At 44.4% G+C, this 24,800-nt stretch overlaps 1 protein-coding gene across 1 annotated transcript; it reads left to right on the top strand.

Moving 5' to 3' along the window:
• Nucleotides 1–6,366: 6,366 nt before the first annotated feature.
• LOC311247039 (mortality factor 4-like protein 1) lies at nucleotides 6,367–22,982 on the top strand. The gene is made up of 13 exons (XM_084337327.1): nucleotides 6,367–6,504; nucleotides 6,999–7,045; nucleotides 7,147–7,214; nucleotides 7,728–7,814; nucleotides 7,946–7,984; nucleotides 8,215–8,295; nucleotides 8,520–8,545; nucleotides 9,099–9,187; nucleotides 10,405–10,506; nucleotides 11,294–11,379; nucleotides 19,980–20,152; nucleotides 21,661–21,745; nucleotides 22,313–22,982. Exons 1-13 carry the CDS (start codon nucleotides 6,465–6,467, stop codon nucleotides 22,395–22,397), a joined length of 1,008 nt encoding a protein of 335 aa, XP_084193453.1. The 5' UTR covers nucleotides 6,367–6,464; the 3' UTR covers nucleotides 22,398–22,982.
• Nucleotides 22,983–24,800: the final 1,818 nt, after the last annotated feature.

Here is a 24,800-nt window from a genome sequence, read left to right on the forward strand (position 1 = left end):
AGCACTCATGCCGGCCGACAAGCCGGACACCGCGGTTGTTGTTAGCACAATAGTAGCCCACTGTGATGCACCGAGTGGGCCACCATTGATCAACATGCAGCGATGTGTAGCTTGCATGATGCGTGTGCAGTACACAGGTCTGAGACGAGGACCTGCACATGATAGCAACCGGGAGCGTCGCGGAGCATTCCTAGATCCACTTCAACCAGCCGAGCGTCGGGAGCTCCAGCAGCTTGTCGATGTGCTAATAGCCTGGAGCCAGCTACCGTTAGCTTGCAGAGGCTATTAGCACACCGACAAGCTGTGTAGCCAGCAGGCTGAATGCTCCGCGACGCTGGTTGAAGTGGATCTAGGTAGCCAGCAGGCTGAATGCTCCGCGACGCCCCCGGTTGCTAACGCCGGCCCCGGCTGGTGCTAACTAGCTAGCGATCGCTCCAGAGTCCCGAGAGCTAACGCCGGTCTGTCTGTCGAAGAATGGAGGCGGGCATTACTAAAACCACAGAGCCAATCACATCACCGTGCGCTATAAACAGCGCCCTGTGACGTGCACCAGGTCGTCAAATCAACATGACCTGATTTACTAGAGGCAAACAGGGGATGGGCTGTAGCTGAGGAATTCGTCAATATAGTATTTAGGCCCAAAAACACATTGATACGAACTCCTATTACTATAATACAATGCTAGAGACTGAAAAATGACATTTATAACGCATAGCCCCTTTAAGCTGGAGCTCCTCGCCCTGAAGTGGGCGATCACAGAGAAGTTCAGAGACCTCTTGCTCTACTCCCAATTCACCGTGGTCACCGATCACAACCCGCTGCGGTACCTAGGCGCGGCCAATCTGGGGGCAGTGGAGCAGCGTTGGAACGCCCAGCTGGCCGAGTATGACTTTGTGGTACATTACAAACCCGGCCGGCTTAATCAGAATGCCGACGCCCTGTCACGCATGCCGATGAGGCAAGAACCTGAAGTGGAAGACACAGAAAAAGACTTCCTAACGATCGCGGCGACAGGCACCCATACTCGGCTGGGCACTAAGGAACGGACCGCCCCATCGAGGGCCCCCGCCCTAGTCGTACGCGACGGCTACGTAGTGATCCCAGCGGACGAAGTCCGGGCTCTACTAAGCCCTGAGGGACGGACCGAACCACGGGGGTCCCGACAGTCGTCGCAAGACAAATAGTGACGCAGAAGGGGAACAGCGGGTACAGCTGGGCGGAATTACGGCAACTCCAGGCGGACGACCCCGAACTGGGACCGGTGTGGCGGGCGGTGACCCGTGGGACCCCACCCTCTAAAACCCAGTTGCAGGAGATGGACTCAGGTCTCCGCAAGTTATACAGGCAATGGGAACGGTTCCGTCTGCACCAACAAGTACTGTTCAGACGTGTCAGCGACCCCCACGACGGGGAAGAGGTCCTACAACTGGTGGTACCTACGGTCCTGCGGCGACGTATCTATGAGACCCAACACGAAGAAGGGGACACTTCGGTGGGCGGGGGACCATAGACCTGATGAGGCGAAGTTACTACTGGATCGGAATGGCCGAGGAGGTGAAGGGCTGGGTGCAACAGTGCAAGCGGTGTGCACTGGCCCGGGACGTATTCCCGAAGGCCCAGGCCCAGATGACCTGCACCAATGTAACGGCACCAATGTAACGGCACCCATGGAAGTCCTAGCCATGGACTTCACCCTATTGGACAACGTACTGGTGTTGACCGATATGTTCACTCGATTCACTATCGCCATCCCGACCAAAGATCAGACCAACAAGACCACCGCCGCCGCGATCATCAAGCACTGGTTCGTGTATTACGGCTGCCCTGCCCGGCTCCATGCCGACCAAGGGCGAAATTTCGAGTCCAGTGTCATCAAGGAACTCTGTAGACTCGAAAAGCCGTACTACGCCATACCACCCCCAGGGGAATGGGCAGTGCGAAAGGTTCAACCGGACCATGCACGACATGCTGCGTAGCTTGCCCGCAAACAAGAAGCGAGACTGGAAAGAACACCTGCCGGAGTTGGTACTCACGTACAACTGTCACGTGCACTCCTCCACGGGATACTCCCCCTTCTACTTGCTCTTCGGGAGGGACACAAGGATGCCCCGGGACATCCTGGGGGGCAGGGATGTCGTCGACGATGGTGCAGAGAACTTGGACGAATGGGTCCAGGGACACCACGAGCGACTGAAGGCCGCCGCGGAGGCCGCGAATGGCACCGCGAAGCACGCGTCTCATCGACGCAAGCAGATATACGACCGGAAGTCCAGAGGCGCACTCTTAAGGGCTGGAGACCGGGTCCTGCTGCGCGACCACCGACCCAAGGGTCGTAATAAGATACAGGACAAGTGGGAGCCCACGCCTTATATGGTGGTTAAGCAGAGCCACGAGGGGACGTCTGTGTTTACGGTTCGGCCCGAAGGAGGGGGCCCCGAAAGGACCGTACATCGGGACCAGCTCAAGATCTGTTCCTTCCCGGCCTCCGATCCGGAAGAGCGGACGCGGGCTCCCCGGAGGACCCCTATGGGATCGCGGAGCTCATCCGAATCAGACGTGGGAGGCGCCTTCGATTACCCTCGGGAACCGCGTCCTAGGGCGTGTAACCCACCCAGGCCCCCTCGGGTCGTCGCTGAAGCCGCGCCGGACGAGGGAGGAGAGGTGGAGTCGGACCCCTCTGGAGAGGACGGCGAGGACGGCGGAGACAGGGGCGAGGAGGGCGCCGCTGGCGGCAAACCGGTGGCCTCGGAGGGCGAGGCCGCAGCCAATGACCTGCCGACAGAGACCGACGAGTCTGACACGGGGTCAGACATGAGGGGGGTCGAGCCAACCCGGCCCCAGAGGAGCACCAGAGGTCGGCTACCCGCTCGGTATCGCCAGGACTACGTGCTAAAGAGCGTATTTGTTGAACAGTGTGTGCAATTTATGAGAGAGTGTGTGAAACTGTTGGTCTAAGGACCGTATTCATGCATGTATTAAACTGGTGTTCCATTGAGGTAACTTGCAGAGGACTTGGCAAGTTTAAAGTGGGGGGAAATGTAGCATCCTGAATATTCTTCTAATATTCAGAAGTGCTGACGTAACCTTTTACTTCCCCTGTGTGCACAAAGACATGATAACCAGTGTTTCTCTTTGATATCTCGCCCGGACCAATAACGCGAGGTTCTCTTTCTTCCCTCCGGCTTCAATATGGATTATTAACGTGACACTAAATCATCCTTCTTCCTGTCTTGAGTGTCCCATTGTGGGACCAGTTTGCGGTCGCCAGCAGGGGGCGGTGGTGGCAGGCGGAGCAGAGGAGGAAGGAGATGAGCGAGCGAGACGCTGGTTACCTGGAGGGCGGAACAGGAGGAAGTCCTCTTCGACAGTGAACTCGAACGTGGACAGACGTGTGCTCTCGAAGAGCCCCGTTGAAGAGCAACAGGAGAGATAGAGAAACGGGTTATCATAGAATTACAAGCGATAGTGAAGTGTGGGAATAGTGAAACGGAAATAGGAACAAACTTCAGTAATACCTCGGGTTATCCTAGAAGTTTCTGCGGTATATTAGCCGGTGGCTAACGGCTATAGTGACTCTGAGTGTACCACTAGGCGAGCGTCGCCGAAGACAGGTGGTGTACATAGCCACGTTGCGTTAGCTATATAGGCGACAGCAGGAGGGTCCACCAAGACCCACAGTTTAGCTGTGTTTAGGTTAGCCCACAGATTAGCGCGCGCCAGCTCAGCCCTCAGCCCCGCAGTGGACGTCTCGTCGACGCAGCCGAGGACACCTCTTCTTCCAGCAGAGGCCGCCACAGCACAGCACGCTCCTCCAGCTCTGCCACTGCCCCTGCTGTCTACCCCGGCCCGCTGGCTGTTATCGCGGGATCGCCCGACGGCCATCTTATCACCCGGACGAGTGGTGGTGAGAGTGCACCCGCCATCTCTGTTAAGTACAGCGGCGCTCCGAGTGCCAAAACAATATCAATTCGAAACGAACGCTAGCAGCAGCGTCTAGGGGTACCCCAACCATTTTAAGCCGGCTTTAGCTAGGACCTTTTATTTGGTAACGTGGGCCCACATGTCATTTCTTTTGAGTGTAATAACTGTGTTCCTGTATTGAATTTCCCATTGAACTCCTTTAACATGTACCTGGGTCTTTCCCACCGCAAAGCGGGGCAGTAGTATTAACGGAACGAGCACAAGGTGCCTATTTTGGGAATAACGCTCCCCCTGTATTGTTGAGTGAGAGCACCCGGTGCCTAGTGTGAACATATTGTATATTACCCGTGTATTAAGATATAACCCTGTATCTGAGACTTGACCAGGTATTATATAAAGGAGACGTAGATGGGAGCATGGTGTGTGTGTCTGTTACTGAGCCTGTGTCTTAACCCTTGTTGCCCGGGTAATATTATTATTATTATCATTATTATTTAACCCTTCCCCACCATACTCGTATTTCATGGTTAAAGGTCTCCACAGGTTATTAAGGAAGGGTACTGCTTTGGGGAGCGAAAATCATTAGTCATCTAACAGTCACCAGGTGTGGGAGGGCTAACGGAGGTACTGGGGGAAGTGAGAGTGTGTGGGGAGCTACTGCTGACCGCCCTGGAGGGCGAGGAGGACCAGAGTACCACCCCCAGGTTAGTAAATCCTGGGCCCCATCCGCTCCTGCTGCCCGACCTCCAGTTCGACGTTCCGGGCCCAAAGACAGGGGTTCAGTTAGATCAAACTCTACTGCATCCCGCTACCAGGTGGCCGTGTACAACCACTCCCATAAAGCAGGGATAATCCACCCTGCTACATGTATAATACTCTCTGTCAGGATCTATGGGTAACAGTACTGTATATTTGCATATTGTATATGTCACAAATGTAACAGTACTATATACCTGTATGTTGTCCCTATTCATAAATGTCATGATGTCATATTGTGTATGTCATAAATGTCACTATGAATTGAAAATGGGGGGACCCTGATGTAAACAAGACCAACGTCTTTCTCTGGTCTGCATCCCCTTAACAATTGTGTGTATTGAGCCGTACCGTATTTGTACCCATTCTGCAATCTGTTCAATAAAGTTTTCATTCATTCATATCCAGACTAGGAGATGAGACAGGTATCCACCCCTAGAATAAATATAATGGCCTAGGCATTTTGATATCATTCTATGGCCTAACTGCAGAATCTCAATATAGGGGGTTTCGCAGAATGTTTAGAACGCCCATTTGTCCTCCGATGTTGGAAGAAACGAGGGTTGATTATGAGAATGTATATCAAATGTATTTACTCTCTTTTCTGGGCTCTTTTCGTATCACAAACAGTACTGTATTTGCAAATCTGGTGGTATGTCATAAATGTATAGATGTAGCAGTACTGTCTATCTGTATGTCGTGTATCTCCCTGTCTCCGGCTGTCCCTGAGAAACGACCGGAGTGTTGAATGTCCCGTGACTAAGACGGGGAGGAAGTGACCCTCTTTGCGCCGCCCCTGTGCCTCAAATAGATCCGCTATCAACTCTATCTTTAATCTTTCAAAATGTTCAGTTGCTATCGCTATTAGCTCTATCTTTAATCTTTCAAAATGTACAGTTGCTATTGCATGCACTCATCTGTGTTTCACTACACACATGAGTGCATGCTTACCAACTGTCCGTCTGCAACACTACTATCACCAACATCTAAGAAGGGAGATCCCCCCTTGAATGGCCCTTCTAAGGTTTCTCTCCTCCACACTGCCTGTGGAGCTTTTTTCCCTATTGTTAGGTTTTAGTGAGTTTTTCCTTACCTTCGCGTGGGGTATGTCTGGGAGTGCTTGCATTCTTTCATTTATTTGCATTCATCTAAAAATGTTTGGACCTTATGGTGTTCTTGTTCTGTTCTTGACTTATTGTTATGTTTTCTTCTTGACTTGTTTAAAGAAGACCTGTACGGCCCATGGGGACATTAACGTGTGTTGTCGGGCCCTATAAATAAATTTGATTTGATTTATGTCATATATGTCCTGATGAATTGAAAATGGGGGACCCTGATGTAAACAAGACGAAAGTCTTTCTCTGGTCTGCATCCCCTTAACAATTGTATGTATTGAGCTGTACTGTACTGTACCCATTCTGCAATCTGTTAATAAAATGTTCAATCAATCAATCAAGAAAGATGAATAAAAATAAAATAAAAACATTACAAAAAACACTAATTTGATGTCTTATTACTGCATCTTGGAAACAGTACTATCACGCTTTTCCAGTATTTTACCTTCTCTGCGACTGCACAGAAATTAGGCATTTTCTTAAAATAAAAGAGAACTACACAAACATCCCGAGCAAGGCCTCCATCGTGATCACGTGACCGACACAAGCAGGCATCGTCGCTCTGATGACGAAGGAGGTGGCGCGCCCTCGCTGTGTGTTGTGTCTGGAAGAAATGGAATCTGGCAATGCCTGAATCTGATCATTCAGAGATCCGATCAGTTGAGTCTGTGAATGGCGCCAAAACAGGACCCTAAACCTAAATTTCAAGAAGGTTGGTATGCAATATAAAAACAAGACCAGAGTATTTCGTATACAAGTAAAGCATTGCATTAACGTTCCCAGTTGTGTCGAGGGGGGTTTGCTTGCTTGTGCTCTCTTGCTCAACGCGAGAACACTCCCCTCTGAATAAGCTGCTATTGTCCACATGTAGAGCATGCTCACGTTTATCGAATAGCAACATTTATCAATTTAAAATTAGATTGTGTCTAACGTCAGACATGTCTATATAATGTAAGTGGTTAATAGCTAGCTAGCTACATCGCAATGCTAACGCTAAACCACAACAACTGCATTTGCACGGATATACAGTCACGTCCATAACAGCTGATGGCGTTATTCTCTGCACCGTAATCTAGCTGGTGAAAAACAAACGCCATTAAAGCCATTTTAGCTATTTATCCAACCAGAATACATTGGGCCTGCTATTATAGTGGGACCAGGTCAGGGTTTGATCACCACTCTGTTTGCACACCCCCTTCCTTTCAGGTGAAAGAGTCCTGTGTTTTCATGGGCCATTGCTTTATGAAGCTAAGGTTTGTTGCAATTATTATTATTTTTTATTCACAATACATGCACATCAGGTGATGGATTGTGTATTTTCATGCGAATTCCTGTTTTTTCTTTTTTTTTACAGTGTGTGAAGATCAATATTAAGGAGAAGCAGATTAAGTACTTCATTCACTATAGCGGATGGAACAAAAAGTGAGCTATTTGACTTTGATATTCTATTTAGATTTTCCTCTGAATGCCTACCTCAACTCAAGACAAATGTTTTAGGATTTTACCACTACTACTGGTTTTTCACTTGTGGTTTTTCATACCAATTCTGACTTTCAAACCTATTGGCTGAGCAGTGAGAACCAATCTGATCCATTATTTTGACTGAACAATATATATATACCATTAATTTAGGCTCACTGGACAGAAATATTGATGTAATACATTTGTCTGTAACATATATAATATCCTATGTATGAATCACGTAATTTATATTTGCTCTCTGACATGTTACATATTGCATTGGTCTCTTAACATTGAGAACTTCTCAATGTCACCGTTGTTGCCTTGTTGTCTGATTTTGGCTCAATATATGATGCCAGTATAAAGAGTGCATCCCTATTTATTTTTTTGTTATGGTCTCTAGGGTAAACCAGTGAAGCTATATTTTTTATCAGAATTATTTAGTAGAATAATGAAGATGTCTTTCTTTTCCAGCTGGGATGAATGGGTTCCTGAAAGCAGAGTTCTCAAATATGTGGACAGCAACCTTGCGAAACAAAAAGAGCTTCAAAAGGCTAATCAGTAAGTTAATTTATAAGGTTGTCATTGGAGAATGAGTTTATATTGAATGAATGTAATGTACTGTTTCATCAAGAACTTGTGTGAATAACATTCAGAAAATGTAAGCTTTATGTCAATTAATGTTTTCCCAGAAATGCTGATGATGACTCGAAGATGGGAGAACATAAAAAGTGATTATGTTCACATAGTTTGTTATTGTTTTATTATTATACAATGGTTAATTACCTTTTGAAAGATGTTATTAACAGCAATAACTATGTACAATCAGAAAAAACATATATGGCATTACATTTGAATACGCAAAAATCGAATTAATAAATATTATTATCATTTTTCAATGAATAAATCATTTATATTTCACTTTGTGGTTATACAATACAGTATTTTTGTTTGTTTGCAGGGATCATTATGTTGAGGGAAAGATGAGAGGTGTAGCACCAAGCAAGAAGATTGCTGCTGTGCAGCAGAAAAATGTTGATCTGTGAGTTCAGCTTCTTACCTTGTTCTTCTGTCTATTTATAAGTTCAGCTTCTTACCTTGTTCTTCTGTCTATTTGCAAGTTCAGCTTCTTACCTCGTTCTTCTGTCTATTTGTAAGTTCAGCTAACTTCTGTCTATTTTAATCCATCATAATCACCTTTCTTCTCTTAATTTCACATACTATTTAAATGTCCAATGTACTAAATATAATATGTTTGCATTACAGAAAAGCGAAAAAGACTAAACTGAAGAGTAAGTAAAAATGTCATGAACTAAATCGTTTCAGGTGCAGTTTATTGCAAAAATGGTCTAATGTAAAAATATCATGATCCTAGGCCGTCCATGTTATGTATCCCTGTGCCTCAAGCAGTAGCCTACACCCAGATGACATTACATTATACATTTATTCATGGTCTCGGAGGATTGAGGCATACAGTAGATTAATTGATAAATGAGAAAATGACTAGAAACAGTGTCATGGCCCCTTTAGGATCCCAACCCATAGCCAGATACACTAGAGACACTGGTATAGAAGTAGACAGGAAGACAAAGACGTAGGGCTGCACGATTAATCGGAAAATAATCCCAATCTCGGTTCATAGACCTATGCGATCTCATTTCTAAATTATTATGACAAAAAAAAAAATTATTTTACTTTTTAAAATGATGACGAAAAATAAGAATTGTGTGAGAGAATCGTGATCTCAATTCTTAGAGAGAAAAATTGTGATTCACATTTTAGCAAGAATCGTGCAGCCCTACAAAGACGTACAATTTGTGTGTTAACCCTGTGTGTCTTGTGTAGCTCCAGGGGCTGGTGAAGGCACCAGTACCGGAGAAATGCCCCAACCACCACGGAAGAAGAGGGCGCGGGTTGATCCCACCGTGGAAAGTGTACGTGTTGTTGTTGCTCACATACCTCCTAACTAATACACTGTATGTTTTAGCTACTCCTTAGGCCTTAACCCTTTCACTACCACACTACAGAAGGTTAACCCTTTACTATCACACTAGTCTGTAGTGTGATAGTAAAGGGTTAACCTTCTGTAGTGTGGTAGTGAAGAGGGTTAACCCTTTGTCTCATGGCAGTGAAAGGGTTAACCTTCTGTATTGTCACAGTGAAAGGGTTAACCATTTGGTAGAGTGGTAGTGAAAGGGTTAAAACCCCTACAAGGAGATTAATAATATAATGTCATCGTCGAATTAGTTATGCTACCTTGGTATAATTACAGTAAACAAATTAAGACCATTGTTGAAACAATCGGTAGCCTAATTGACATTATTTATCCACACTTCTCATGAACCCTGCTTCCTGTTGCAAAGGAAATGTTGCCAATTGTTCCTGCCAAGTTTTCTTTGGAAAGGCTTTCTTTGCACTGTAATGTAGCAGGAGTCGCGTGTGGCTCTGACCCGGGGACACGCGGCTGGGAGGTATAGCGAATATGTACCATCATGAATCCATGCCAAGACGTGGATTTTTACTATACCGTCATCCCTGATATATACATATAAAAAAAAATATACATACTTTATAATTTTAGCACAATGACAATTCTATTACAACATAATCAAATAGTTATACCATCAAAACTAAGGGAAATATCGTGATATGGTATTTTCTTTGTCCATATCGCCCAGCCCTACACACAGTATAAATAGAGGCTACCAACGGACTGTTCAATTATCTTATATTCTCCTCTGTCTCATGTTTCTACTGTAATCCTGCCAAGGTATGGGCATTGAATTTACAGGCATATATTGATCATAAATTCAAATCTTCCTTGTAGGGGCTGCAACTAGCTGAACTATTTAAGTATGTCAGAAATGTTATTCCTAGAAGAAAATGGCAGAGCCTGCGGACACTACAAACTCCACTCCATGTACACCTTTTATTAGACAACGTTTCGATCCTCTGTGGATCATTGTCGAATCAAAAAGGGGATTGAAGAGTTGTCTAATAAAGGTGTATGTATGGAGTTTGTCGTGTGCACAGCACCTCTTTCCATGTGTGTATAATTATCATTCCAGAAATGTTAATCCTGCCATGTTCCTCCATTCTGTATCATAATATTGTTGTAATGACGTTCTGAATTCTGTGTGTGTGTGTCTAGGAGGAAATGTTCACCAACCGTGTGGAGGTGAAGGTGAAGATCCCTGAGGAATTGAAACCCTGGCTTGTGGATGACTGGGATCTCATCACTCGACAGAAACAGGTCAAGACATGCACACACGACAAGAGGCCATGTGTAGATGATTGTGATTTGTATATTCCTGCGACAATATAATATAACATAACAAGGACATAACTGTGATTAGGTCCGTTTTGAGATCCACAGTCACATCTCATCTGTGTTTAATGGTCATTACTTTGCCAAACCACTGTTTTTATCATTATTTGTTTTTGGTAGGAGAATAAACACAGTTGCGAGCGTGGATCTCAGTTTCTTCAATTTATTTGAGTTATTTCTAGGGATGCACTGATATGAGAATTTTGGCCAATACCCGATATTACTGATGTCGATATGATAACACATTTCTATCATAACATTTTATACATACTATTTTTGTACATATTGAAACAATCTGCTGTGCATCATTGTCACATGCAAGTAACATTACCCAAACAGTTTTAGTTTAGATTTGTTTATTTCATTAATGAAAAGGATGCACATTAATCATTTGTAATAAACAAGATGTGTGCACCAGATTTAGCAAGGAGATAATGTCCATCTGTAGTCCTTGACAGTAAACGAATAGGTAACAGTCATACAGTCATATACAGTAAAAGTACAAAAATACAAACATTTAAACATTCCTCAAAGAGCCCTCTGGATTGCTATTAGACACGCCTACCTGTGGAACATTTCCAATTGACCTATCTCAAACACAGCCCTTTTCTTGATCCTCCAATCATAACTGTTGCTTCCACTTTGTCCGAGGGACTGTAGTTTTGATTTAGCAGATGAGTGAAGGACTCTGTGAATGCTTGTATGCTTACAGTTGTTTCATCTGCCGGCGAAGAAAAATGTGGAGACCGTCTTGGAGGACTATGCAAACTATAAGAAATCGAGAGGAAACTCTGACAAGTAAGCTAACCTACTCTACCTGCCTGGTCATGGCTAGGGGCAGTCATCAAAATGGAGCATACTATTCTCTGTCCTGGCTGCATGGTTGTGGAACAAAGTTCCCACCATAGTCAGCTGCAGACAAAAAAATACACATTCAATTGATATCTCAAAAAAGACATGACTGCCTTCAAGAAAATACTCAACACGCTCTTAGTAGATCCCTCCTGCTCTTGCTGATACCCCAGTTTCACACTTGCAGTGTTAATTTTGTCAACTAAAATGATGACGAAAGATGTTCGTCAACGAAGGTTTTTTTCATGACGACAACGAGACGTGACGTGACGTCACGTTATTGAAGACCATGTGACGCTAACGAGACTAAATAGTTTATTAAATATCGTTGACCACAACTGAGGACACAAAAATGTAATTTACAAAAACCAGGACGAAATTTCTCTTCATGTATGTTGATATTGTTGACTAAAACAAGACGAGACAAAATAATTATAACTTTTCTTAATGCCATCGTCCCGACAGAGCAGTGTGACGGGGAGCTCTGTTATTAGCATTAGCTGAAGAGCTATTTGAAAAGCTAGTTTTAGCTTAACGTTACCTTGGCTAAAGTTGGGACTATTCATAATCCAGCTGCAGACCTGCAAGCAAAGTACAGCAAGTTGGCAAAGGAGTATTCCAAGGTAAATAACTTTTTCACCAGTAACGTTACATTATTTGTATTTCCATCTAGCTCGCGTTAACTAGTGGCTAACCTAGCTCACGCGAATGTGGCTAACTGATCGACCTCTCGCACACAATTATTGACATGTTGTGGACAGCCATGTTTAGCTTAAGTTTTTATTTTCATTTTTTCAACAACATACATAGACAACATTCATAGACAATACACAGTACATAAATATAAAACAAATAGACAAAAAATTAGTAAAGAAAAAGTGTGGCATGGGTCCTTCGGTCCATTCTACATTTGCATTATTTATTTACATTTTTATTCATTTCCTTGTATCCTTTTCAAACCTCTGTGATGTCGTTACTTCCCCTCCTGTATTCTTCCCATTTTCCCCATTTCCATTCAAACTTTTCTTCTTGCAGCCTCAGCAGATGTGTGATTCTCTCCATTTCCTGTATCCCCTCTACCAACTCTATCCATTGATCCTTTGTCTGCACTTCTACCTTGTACCACAGTTTAGTTAGAGCTTTCTTGGCTGCCACTATCAAAATCAAGTATTTGTCTTCCCCTTGGATTCCTTCTTGTGACAGATTCCCCAAATACAACACTTGGCCTCCCTGGGGTATTTCGTATCCTATTATTTCATTTATTATCCCTCCTATCTCTTCCCAGTAGTGCCTTATCTTCTGACATCCCCAGAATATGTGTGTATGGTTCGCCCCTTCCTGTCCACACTCCCTCCAACATGTTTTCTTTGCTGGTGTGTAGTTGCCCTGTATTTCTGGTGTTATAAAGTATCTAATTATATTTTTCCACCCAAACTCCCTCCATATCCTTGATCCTGTGGTTGTTTGTTGTGTCTTACTGTACTCACTCCCTCTTGGCTGAATCTTGTTTTGTGTCATACCATTCCTCCTCTGTTATCTCTATTTCCAACTCTTTCCCACTTTTCTTTTACATACAATGTTGTATTTCCCTTACTGTCCATTATTGCCTGATATAGTGCTGATATCACGACAATGTTTAGCTTTTAGTGCCAAATGATAAGAGTCTGAGGCGGAGTCTCAAAAGAGAATGTTGAATATTTATTGTGCATTAAAAATCACAACAGAGCCTCTGCTACTAGCTGACCTAAACGGAGCCTTCTGGAAGCAAGTGCAACAACGTATAATGTCCGTGTGGAACCAATGTGCCAACAACCTTTTGGGAAATCAATCCCACTTAACATTTTCCCTCAACTACTCACCCGCTCCACGGATCTGTTGGATGTGCTCGTGAGGGGAACCGCGGTCTTCACCCAGGCTGTGAGGTGGGTCAGGCGTCAGCGCGGCAAAAGGGCTGGCTCGCCTTCGCTGGAGTGGATCTCGTCCTCCACTCCCGGGTATCTTCCTTGCAAACGTGAACTCTCTCTGCAATAAAATGGATGAGCTCCGGTCCCTCGTAGCAAGGAACAATGACTTTCGCTCAGCAGCAGTGTTCGCGTTCACGGAGACCCATCTGTCACCTCTCATCCCCGAAGAAGCGGTGGAGCTGGAGGGTTTCTCCATGCACCGGGCTGACCGTGACTTTGTGGCAGTAAACAAGTCTCGAGGCGGGGGTTTGTTGCTCTTTGTAAACGCTCGCTGGAGCTCGGATGTTACAGTGATGGACCAGCACTGTTCCACTAACTTAGAATCTTTATTTTTACTCTGCCATCCATTTTACCCCCCCCCCGTGAGTTCAGCTCTTATCCTCGCGTGTGTGTATATTCCACCCGACACAGATGTAAATCCTGTACAAGACGCACTGGCTGAGCAGATTCTAAGAGCTGAACTGAATCATCCTGATAGTCTGGTGATCGCCCTCTGTGACTTTAACCAGGGCTCTCCCGAGGTACCGGCAACAAGTTACATGCCCAACCCGGGGAGCGAACACGTTAGACCACTGCTACTGTACAATACATTGAGCCTACCATTCTGTCTCCTGTGCTGCGCTGGGCAACAGCGATCATGATGTAATCCATTTGATCCCTTGCTACGGGCAGAAATAAAAAATCTGTAAAGCTGTAGTAAGACGCTTCAAAGTGTGGTCCGGTGACGCTCAGGATAAACTCAGCGCTTGGCTGGAGCGTGCAGGCTGCGACCAGGGCTTCCTGGAGTGGGCGGGGCCAGAGGCCGGCAACAACCTGGACGATTACACAGAGACTGTGATGTCATTTGTCAGCTTCTGTGAGGAGGCGTGTGTCCCCTTCCGCTCCAGGAAAGTCTACAACAACGACAAACCCTGGTTTACAGCCCAGCTGCGACAGCTGAGGGTTGGGAAGGAGAAGGCCAGACGTAGTGGGGACAAGGCTAGTTTTAAGGAGGCCAAGTACAGATTCGAGAGAGCAGTGAAGGAGGTGAAACAGCGCTTCTCAGGGAAACTGCAGCTGCAGTTCTCCGAGGGGAACTCCTCCTCAGTCTGGAAAGGTCTCAAAACCATCACTAACTACAAGCCAAAATCCCCACAGACGTCTTGACAACCTTCTGCTTGCTAATGAGCTTAATGAGTTCTACTGTAGGTTTGACAAGGAACCCCCCGCCCCCTTTCCTCACACCCCCAGACCACAATCACCCTCCCCGGTCCCCAGTGGTAACCCTGCCTCCCCTACCACGACCCCCAAACTTCGCTGCTAGCCACAATGCTATACTGTTATACTGGCATATCCCAATCACGTTAGCACGTAAGCTAACAAAATCGGCGACGATCTTTTTGTGAGACTAAACTCCGCTCTTGGTGGTCAATTGTGTTGATGTTAGTTTTGTTTCATGAGTCAGGTGTCCCCCTGCCCCCCCCCCCCCCCCCCCCTCTATGGTGAGCTGCTAGGGCTGGACCTCTGGACTTGAACTGTGCGGCACTGTATCCATGTCCCCTACCACTGCACTTTACTGTCTTATTGTTGTCTCACTGTTCTGTCCTGTTTTGCACTTATTTATCTATCATTATTATTATGTTGTTCCTATGTGTGAAAAAAATCAATCATGCACTGAAACGTCAAATCACGTTCCATTTGTACCTGTATAATATGGTGAATAAAGAAATATGAATCTGAAACCTTTCCGTGGGTGAAGCATAGTTGAGCATAGTTGTCATTTAATGATACTAATACTAATCTATACAATCACCTGTTGTTGAATAAATACCATTACTTTCTAGTTATTACTAAAAAACAGTATATAAAACAGTAGCTGTAAAAAAGAAAAGAAAAAAAGTTTAATAATTTATATAATATATATATATTTTTTAGTACATTAACTATAAATAGACAAATGTCATCCGTTTGTCGACAAAATCTAGACTAAAACAAAAGACAAAATTGAGACAAACTGACTAAGACTAAAATGCTCAGACATTTAGTTGACTAAAACGGACTAAACAAAAAATATATGAAGATGACTAAATATGATAAACGAAAAAGGAGCACTTGACACATGACTAAGACAAACTAAAATGAAAATGGCTGCCAAAATTAACACTGCACACTTGCACCTAGACACATGCATCTGTTTGCATTCACATGCACACACATACTTTCACCCCCCCCTAATCCTCCCCTGTTTATTTCTTTTGTACATAGGCTGTGCATGTGTTTGTTTATTTCCTTATGTGTATGATTCTTAACTGTTTTTATTTTGTTATTGGTATGTATGTATGTATATATATATTGTGACAGACTCTGGGGTGTTACGAGCTGTCACCAGATTGGAATTAGCTAAACACACGGCACAAGGTAGAAGCACGTTTAACACCAGTTGTATTACTGTTTAGGGGAAAAGGAGAGGTTAGGGAAATCGTCAGCCAGTCCGTAATACAAGAGAATCGTCTTGGTCCGTTAGCGGGGTCCGGTACACAGAGAGCGGTTCTCATACGGAGCGGGGGCTGATCCGGGAGAAGAGACGTCAGACAAGCAGGGGTCGATACACATGCGGGTTCTCAGACGATCGGCGTTAGAGCACACAGCAGGGTCCTCCTTCCAAAAGCAGATAAACAACGCATTGGTCACACAGACAATAATCTTCTCCTCTTCTCTCTCTTACTCACGTCCTCTCCTTCCGTATGGTTTCGCCTCAGCTACTCCAATGATTCTGTATCTCTGTCTCCATTTTCTATGCTGCTTGATTGAGTGGTGATTGCGCTCACCTGTCTCGGGCGTGTCTGGCACAGGTGCGCTTCATCTGTGCTGATGTGCTCTGCTCTGTCTGGAGTCTCTCCGGAACTCCTAATATGGACATATGCCCCAGTACCTTTGGCTGACACATAGCAGCCATCTATTACCACGCCAGCCGGTCTACCACAATATATATATATCGCAAAGAAATTTCAAAGGTACTCACAGTTGCACAAGGGTTTCGGACAGACAAACGCTAGGGTTTGAAAGCTCGGCGTTGCTAATAAACATTTTAAATAATTTTTATAAACTGGTCAAAATGGCTTTATTTCCGGCTTTCACTGCAATCACAGTGCAGACGCATCAGGCACCCAAAGCTGTAAATAAAGCCGTGTTGACCAGTTTATAAAAATTATTTAAAATGTTTATTAGCAACGCCGAGCTTTCAAACCCTAGCGTTTGTCTGTCCGAAACCCTTGTGCAACTGTGAGTACCTTTGAAATGTCTTTGCGACACCTGTACGACAAGCGTTTTGATAGAGAAAGGCGAGACAGACTTAATTGTAGGATTTTTCAATGGTCGTATAAGGGAAGGTGTATTCACTCGGTGCATCACAGTCCCGAAAGGGGCTAAGTTGGCTAACCCTCCCCCAGCTCTAATAACATGGCTGCAGTGATTTCTCCACCCTCCCCCAGCTCTAATAACATGGCTGCAGTGATTTCTCCACCCTCCCCCAGCTCTAATAACATGGCTGCAGTGATTTCTCTACCCTCCCCCAGCTCTAATAACATGGCTGCGGTGGATCTCTACCCTCCCCCAACACTAATAACATGGCTGCGGTGATTTCTCTATCCTCCCCCAACACTAATAACATGGCTGCAGTGATTTCTCTATCCTCCCCAACACTAATAACATGGCTGCAGTGGATCTCTACCCTCCCCCAACACTAATAACATGGCTGCGGTGATTTCTCTATCCTCCCCCAACACTAATAACATGGCTGCAGTGATTTCTCTATCCTCCCCCAACACTAATAACATGGCTGCAGTGATTTCTCTATCCTCCCCCAACACTAATAACATGGCTGCAGTGATTTCTCTACCCTCCCCAACACTAATAACATGGCTGCGGTGATTTCTCCACCCCCCCCCCCCAGCTCTAATAACATGGCTGCAGTGATTTCTCTACCCTCCCCCAGCTCTAATAACATGGCTGCAGTGATTTCTCTACCCTCCCCCAGCTCTAATAACATGGCTGCAGTGATTTCTCCACCCTCCCCCAGCTCTAATAACATGGCTGCAGTGATTTCTCTACCCTCCCCCAGCTCTAATAACATGGCTGCAGTGATTTCTCTACCCTCCCCCAACACTAATAACATGGCTGCAGTGATTTCTCTACCCTCCCCCAGCTCTAATAACATGGCTGCTGTGATTTCTCTACCCTCCCCCAGCTCTAATAACATGGCTGCAGCCGGCTGTGTTCCATTTTCTCTGCGCCTGTTCCCTTTGCTCGACCACTTGCCCTTGCTCAGAGAAACGGAAGGCCTTGCCATAATACACTTAAAGGAAGACAGGTAGGGAAGGGGGTGTGAAAGCAGTGAACAGAACACACTTCTCTTCCTGCTCGCAAACTGTGGCAGAGAGAATGATATAACGTAACCTTTATTTATTTTTTATTTATTTCATTATTTGGGGTTTAAACGGACGTTGATTAATGGCTTTTTTGATTTACAGGTTAATTTGGACAAATAACGCACATTACACGCTACATTTCTTTGTTACTCATAGAAGTAGTTTTTTTAACGCATTACATGAAGACACACAAATCCAAACCACACATCAGACCATAACAAACTTTATTTTTTATTTTTTTTATGGGCAGGGAAGGGAACTATTAATTTAAAATGTGGTGTCTGCTACATCCACCAACATGTGTTCAATACAAGGGAAGAAAGAGGTTCTGGAAAATCTATAATTGAAATTACATTTAGACTAGTTTCTTTAAAAAGAATGTAATAAGGTTTAACTTTTTTCAATGAAAGGAAATGATTAACTCATTCGGCGCCAGCTATTAGTTAGGGCCCGCTGTAGCTAGGCCGCACTTTAAACGATAGGGAGCACGGTGGTGTAGTCATTAACACTGCAACTCACAGCAAGAAGGTCCGGGGTTCGATTCCCGCTTGGGGACCACGTTTCCGCGTTGCCAGGTACCCAGGTGGGGGATCTCCCAGGCCTTTCTGTGTGGAGTTTGCATGTTCTCCCCGTGCTCGCAAGGGTTTCCCCCCCGATAAGATAAACCCAATGGAAAAACATGCACAACAGATCGCTGACGCTGTCGTGTCCTTGACGAAGACGGGCAGGAGCACTTGGATTGGTCCCCGGGCGCGGTACCTCGCCGACGCCCTGTCTGCTCCCGGCTGCCCTTGGGGGGAAGGACGACGGGATGGGTTAAGTGCAGAGCTCAATCGCATCGGCCACTAAAAAAAAAAAAGACAATGCGTGTGTTTGTGTGTATTCCAGTGCGTGTGTGTGCCGCTCCCATTGCATGTCCCAGTTCGTTGCATGCCGAATAAAGACCTCTAAAGAGTCACCTTGTTTGTAGAGCTATATAACTATATTCTATATTATAGCTATGGATGCAATACTATGGCCCATTTGACATCACCTATCTATCGTTCAATATGTGAAAAATAATACATTTTTCCATCCATACGTTCCCGTGTTATACCGTGGTGAATATAAGTATGGTTTTAGAGCGGCCTACGGTCATTCATGAAATGCTGAGTTAAAGCCCTATATGTCAATTCCACTATAGACATTGCCATTTCTTGCCTGTATACGCTATTATCCCGAAAATCAAATCTATATCATAGGTATTATGTTCCATCATGAATGCATGAAAGGGGGGGGGGGGGGTCGTTTCTGATTATTTGATTGTCCGTAATGGCATTTGCATTTTACACTAAAAACGCTTATCAGCCCGATCGGTGTAAAAGCATTGCAGGATCAAGGTAAAATTGACGTCGGATCATTCTTACCTGTGATCGGGAGTATTCCAAAAATAATATTCCAATTGTTTGGTCGCCATCTGGTACATCCAATGTCCATTTGGCCCACGGCATAATCCACCACAACATATGGATCCCAGTTATTTGACGCGCTTCGATGGAACCGGCAGAACGGCTGCCCTCGGCCGACAAGGAAACATGAAACCAGAGACGTTTGGCCGTCCCACAGGCGAAGATACAAGGGTACAAAGGGTGCTCGATACCGCCGTCTAGCGGGTTTCGACCGGTATTGCCGTTTGGCGACCTCAGACTCATTCCCTATGTAACACAGAGGTCTGTGGATGAATAATGAATACAAATATCGAATAAAGGAATAAACGACCAAAACCAGAGAAATCTCGGGTCTTGGCACCCAACGCATGGCGAGTTAACCCGGGATATCTCGGGTCTGGCGCCGAATGTGTTAAGCAAAAATGATCATTCCCTCTGATATTGTGAATCATATCGCAGTTACAATATCAGTCAAAAGATTTGCAATATGATTTTTTTCTGCCCTATCTTCTGAAAGAAATCTTAAAATATGGTGATATAATTGACCCATCTCAAACTCTGCCCTCTTTTCTTGATCCTCACTCCCAACTGTTGCGTCCCTCGGACAACAGTTTATCAGAGGAAAGAAATGGTTGTGATTGAAAGAATCTAGAAAAGAGGGCAGAGTTTCAGATAGGTCCATTAGAAGGCTGTGTGGCCAAATTCACCACCTAGCTGCTCTGAACTGAACGGTGTGATCCTTCACTCAGGGAGTATGCAGTGAATGAGGTGGTAGCTGGAATCAGAGAGTACTTCAACGTCATGCTGGGCACCCAGCTACTCTACAAGTTTGAAAGGCCCCAGTATGCTGAGATCTTGGCTGACCACCCCGACACCCCCATGTCCCAAGTCTATGGGGCACCACACCTCCTGCGCCTTTTTGGTACGGAATGCATGCACATGCACACACACACACACACACACACACACACATGCATGTAACACAAAGAGCTTAATACATATTAATGCTTGTTTAGTCACTCAAACATGTAAACACATACTCACCACTGAGCACTAAGTGAGTGGGTAGATGTTAAATGCTATGCAGGAACTGAAGAACCTCTAATAGTCCAGCAGCCAAGAGCACTATTTTGTGGGGAATTGTGCATTTTGTGATTAAAAAGATAAACGTATAGGGCCATCATGGATTTTGCCTATGCTTTCCCTGGCAGCCTTTTTTTTTTTTAAATGGTAGCCAATCACCAAGTCATTGAGACTGCACTGGGCTTACATAGCTAAACTGGAATTGTTTTGGTGTGTTTGATGTGTGCATTTTTTATAGTGCCAAAAAGTGCCCCAAAAACTTTCATTGATATTCTCCTATTTGAGCACCATCAAAAGATACCTATAGTTTTAAAAAATAATTCTTGATTTGGAACAGCTATAATACTTTTTGGAACTCTGTTTTGAGAAAAGTAGAGATAGAATAGAATAGAATCTTTATTGTCATTGTTGGTACAACGAAATTGTGTTTAGAGCATCACCACTGGCATACAAACACACTGAATATAGCATATACAAAATAATAATGTCAAATGGAAAGAGGAAAAAGGTTATTCCCTCAATATATCTGCAACACCTTCAAGTTACCAGTAATTGCATTTGTATTTGTCATACCATGACAACTTTTGAACAGATAAATGATATTTATAAATCATATTCCTGGAATTGGCATGTTAACGAAGGCGTTAAAGCGTCTGTATTTGACAACCTGGGATGAGGAGAGACAGGGAGAGAGGAGAGACGGGGAGAGAGGAGAGACGGGGGAGGTATGGAGCAAACAGCTGTTTAGGCTACTACTATACATTTACACATTCCTGCATCACAGTGAGTATTGTTTTATCCATGAGAAACTTGCAAACCTTTTGTTCAAGGGACAAAAGTGGGCAATCAATAGATACTGGCTCAGTTGATTTAACACTAACAGCATCAATCCTCCTCTGAGCTGTCAGTGACTGAGGGAGAGGAGAGGTGGGAGGAGGTGGTTATTTGACCGAAACCACCGCGGTCAGGGGCTAAACAGCATCTAACTTTATTTTTGCATGTTTTTTTTTTTTTTTCAAAATTCTAACATTGCAGATGTCTAAATAAATTTGTTTTAGGAAAAGCCCAGGAGGGCATTGTATATCTTTTTAGTTCCAGGTTATTGGAATTCTAAAATTCAAAAACAATCACATGACCGGCCCAGCTGTCCTAGTGTTAAGAAATTATATTGCTAGTTAAATTGCAGTCACATTAATATCTATTAAAATTATTGTAATGAATTGACCATAATGGCCAACCCTACTACTACTATTATCATTATCATTATCATTATCATTATCATTATTATTATTATTATTATTATTATTATTATGCATATCCTTCAGCCTTGTGTTTTGCTCTTGTCAGTTCGTATCGGAGCCATGCTGGCCTATACCCCCCTGGATGAGAAGAGCCTGGCTCTGCTGCTCAACTACCTGCAGGACTTTCTTAAGTAAGACTCGTCCCTCTCAGCACCAACTCCAGACAATCCATGTCATGTTTGCTTGATTCCTATCTGCCCCTTTACATCCATATTATATGTTTATTTATTTTTTATATGAACCTTTTTATGCCAGAATGAAGGAGACCCTTGTTAGAGCTGTGTTTTGTCAGACTATGGTTTTCCATTTTCCTGCAACCTTTGATACACATACTGTACACACGTTTTCCAATTATTTGAATAAAATACTTGTGTGCATTTTCAATGGTTGGTAATGATGGATGAAAAATTACTCAATTGCTAATGTTAGAAAGGGGGGGGGGGGTATATATATATATAATAAAACAAATGTATAATAATTAATAATATATATAAAAAGAATTATAATGATAATAATAGGTACAGCTTTGCCTGGAAATGGAAGTACCTGTAGTGGTTAAGACCCACATCTACCCCCTGCTGGTCCAGGATCAGATCCTCTACTCTCAGTGATATAACACCCAGCATTCTTCCTCAAGGCATGTGAACTCATCTGAGTCATGTGAAGAACCTTGACAAAAGTCTTTCGATTTGTTTCAGGTACCTGGTGAAGAATTCGTCTACTCTGTTCAGTGCCAGTGATTACGAGGTGGCTCCTCCAGAGTACCACCGGAAGGCTGTATGAGCGCTCCTCTGAGGCCGTCCCCCACCAGCCCCCCCTCTCCCCCAGACTACATGTACAATAACCATTACCACTACCACTTTGAGCGCTAACTTGGACTCCGTTTTTTCAGGCGAACTCTTTCAAGCTCGAGCTCTTTCAGGAGCTTGTCACAGTCCCAAGTGCTTACTCCACATACACGAGAAAGAGAAAATGTAAAATTAAAATAAAGAGTAACTTTGAACCCATTACACACAGACACACACGCACGTACACAAACATTCTTTCTTTCTCTATCTCTTGTCTTTTGTCGTTCTTTCTGTCTGTGTCTTCCTGTCTAAAACATCAACATCAGACCGATGTTTCTTCCCTGACAAGTTACTATTTTCACGAAGAGCCATTTGGTATTTTTGTGCATTCCAGTATGATAGGTTTTCTCTCTTGTCACTTACTTACAATGTTTCATCATGTGTTTTATTTATGAGTGTTTATTCCTGTAACACAAGGTGCCGTTGGATGATGCGCCTCGTGAGTTGCGGTCAACAGTCACATTGTGTCATTGGACTCATGCTATGTGTATTCATCGGTTGTCATTTTGTAATAAATATGTTTCTACATAAGTTCCACACGGTTCATGTTTTTTCCACAAGCCTTCCTAAAATGTGCCTTGGTAAATATCAAATCATTCTTATGGTCCACAGTATCATTATATGAACGAGTGACCATTGCTGAATCGCACTCACCCAAAAGATAAAATGAAAGGTATTGGATTCAGTTGCTTGCTAAAAGATTGTCAAGTCAAATTTATTTATAAAGCAGGTAGTAAAATCATAAGGAATAAAAGAAAAATGGAAAGAGCTCTCATAGGCGTCAATTTAAACAATAGTGCATAATAGGCACAAATTAAAAACATAGGCATCAATACAAACAATAGTCCATAGGCACAAATGAAAAACAGATCATAGGTACAAAACACCATATCTGGGATCCAAAGGCTAGGAATAAATGTGTGTTTTGAGCCTAGACTTAAAGGAATCAACGGGGCAGATCTGACAAAAAGGGGGTTCCACAGTCTAGGGGCTGCAACAGCAAAGGCATGGTCACCCCTGATCATAAATTTAGAACGTGGGACGACCAGGAACCCCAAGTCAGCTAACCTGCGGTGACTTGGTGGTGGAGTAGGGGGTTACGAGGTCTGATGTAGGAGGGGCCTGCCAATTTAAGGCTTTAAAAACAAACAGGAGGTTGCAGTAGTCAAACAAACAGGGAGTTGCAGTAGTCTAGGGATGATTGACTGATCCCAGTATACAGGGAGTTGCAGTAGTCTAGGGATGCTTGACTAATCCCAGTATACAGGGAGTTGCAGTAGTCTAGGGATGACTGATTAATCACAGTATACAGGGAGTTGCAGTAGTCTAGGGATGACTGATTAATCACAGTATACAGGGAGTTGCAGTAGTCTAGGGATGATTGACTAATCCCAGTATACAGGGAGTTGCAGTAGTCTAGGGATGATTGATTAATCACAGTATACAGGGAGTTGCAGTAGTCTAGGGACGATTGATTAATCACAGTATACAGGGAGTTGCAGTAGTCTAGGGACGATTGATTAATCCCAGTATACAGGGAGTTGCAGTAGTCTAGGGACGATTGATTAATCACAGTATACAGGGAGTTGCAGTAGTCTAGGGACGATTGATTAATCACAGTATACAGGGAGTTGCAGTAGTCTAGGGACGATTGATTAATCACAGTATACAGGGAGTTGCAGTAGTCTAGGGATGATTGACTTATCCCAGTATACAGGGAGTTGCAGTAGTCTAGGGATGACTGATTCATCCCAGTATACAGGGAGTTGCAGTAGTCTAGGGATGACTGATTAATCCCAGTATACAGGGAGTTGCAGTAATCTAGGCGAGAGGAGATGAAGGCATGGGTGACTTTCTCCAGATTTTGGCAATGGTGCAGAGCTGGAAAACGACAGCATTGACCTGCTTGTGGGCGGCTACGTGGCATAGTGGGCAAGGCGCTCACCACGAATGACGGAGACGCTGGGCTTGCCTGTTCGAGCCCAGCGCTCCACATTGCTTTCAGTTTAGCTGGTCGTTCATACTAATACACATTGGCCGTATTAGGGGGTGGGAAACTGATGGGTGGGGATCGGGCGTTGTGGACAGCGACTCCTACAGGTCGGTTGGTGCGCCTGTGCAGTAGAATCAGGAAGTGTCGGGGGCAGCGTGAGCCTCCCACGCGTTACTCCTCGCCACTGAGAGATCGAGCTGCGCAGGTGAAAAGATGCGACTGCTGTTACCTCAAGTACCGGAGGGGACTTGTGCTATGTATGACTTAGTCCACATTGCAGCCGGCTTGTGGGAGGCAAGAAACAGTGTTCGTGACAGGGGAGGGTTGAATTGGACGATACGAAAT

This window comes from Notolepis coatsorum, assembly GCF_963971535.1.
Source record: "Notolepis coatsorum genome assembly, chromosome: 20".
In the NCBI taxonomy this organism is placed as follows: domain Eukaryota; kingdom Metazoa; phylum Chordata; class Actinopteri; order Aulopiformes; family Paralepididae; genus Notolepis; species Notolepis coatsorum.

Bases quoted from the DNA above. Each gene is read 5' to 3' on its own strand.
- LOC311247039 (XM_084337327.1), top strand. From the start codon at position 6,465: ATGGCGCCAAAACAGGACCCTAAACCTAAATTTCAAGAAG. The intron at 8,546-9,098 runs GTAAGTAAAAAT...TGTCTTGTGTAG, and splicing joins GAAAAAGACTAAACTGAAGA to CTCCAGGGGCTGGTGAAGGC. The intron at 10,507-11,293 runs GTCAAGACATGC...GTATGCTTACAG, and splicing joins TCATCACTCGACAGAAACAG to TTGTTTCATCTGCCGGCGAA.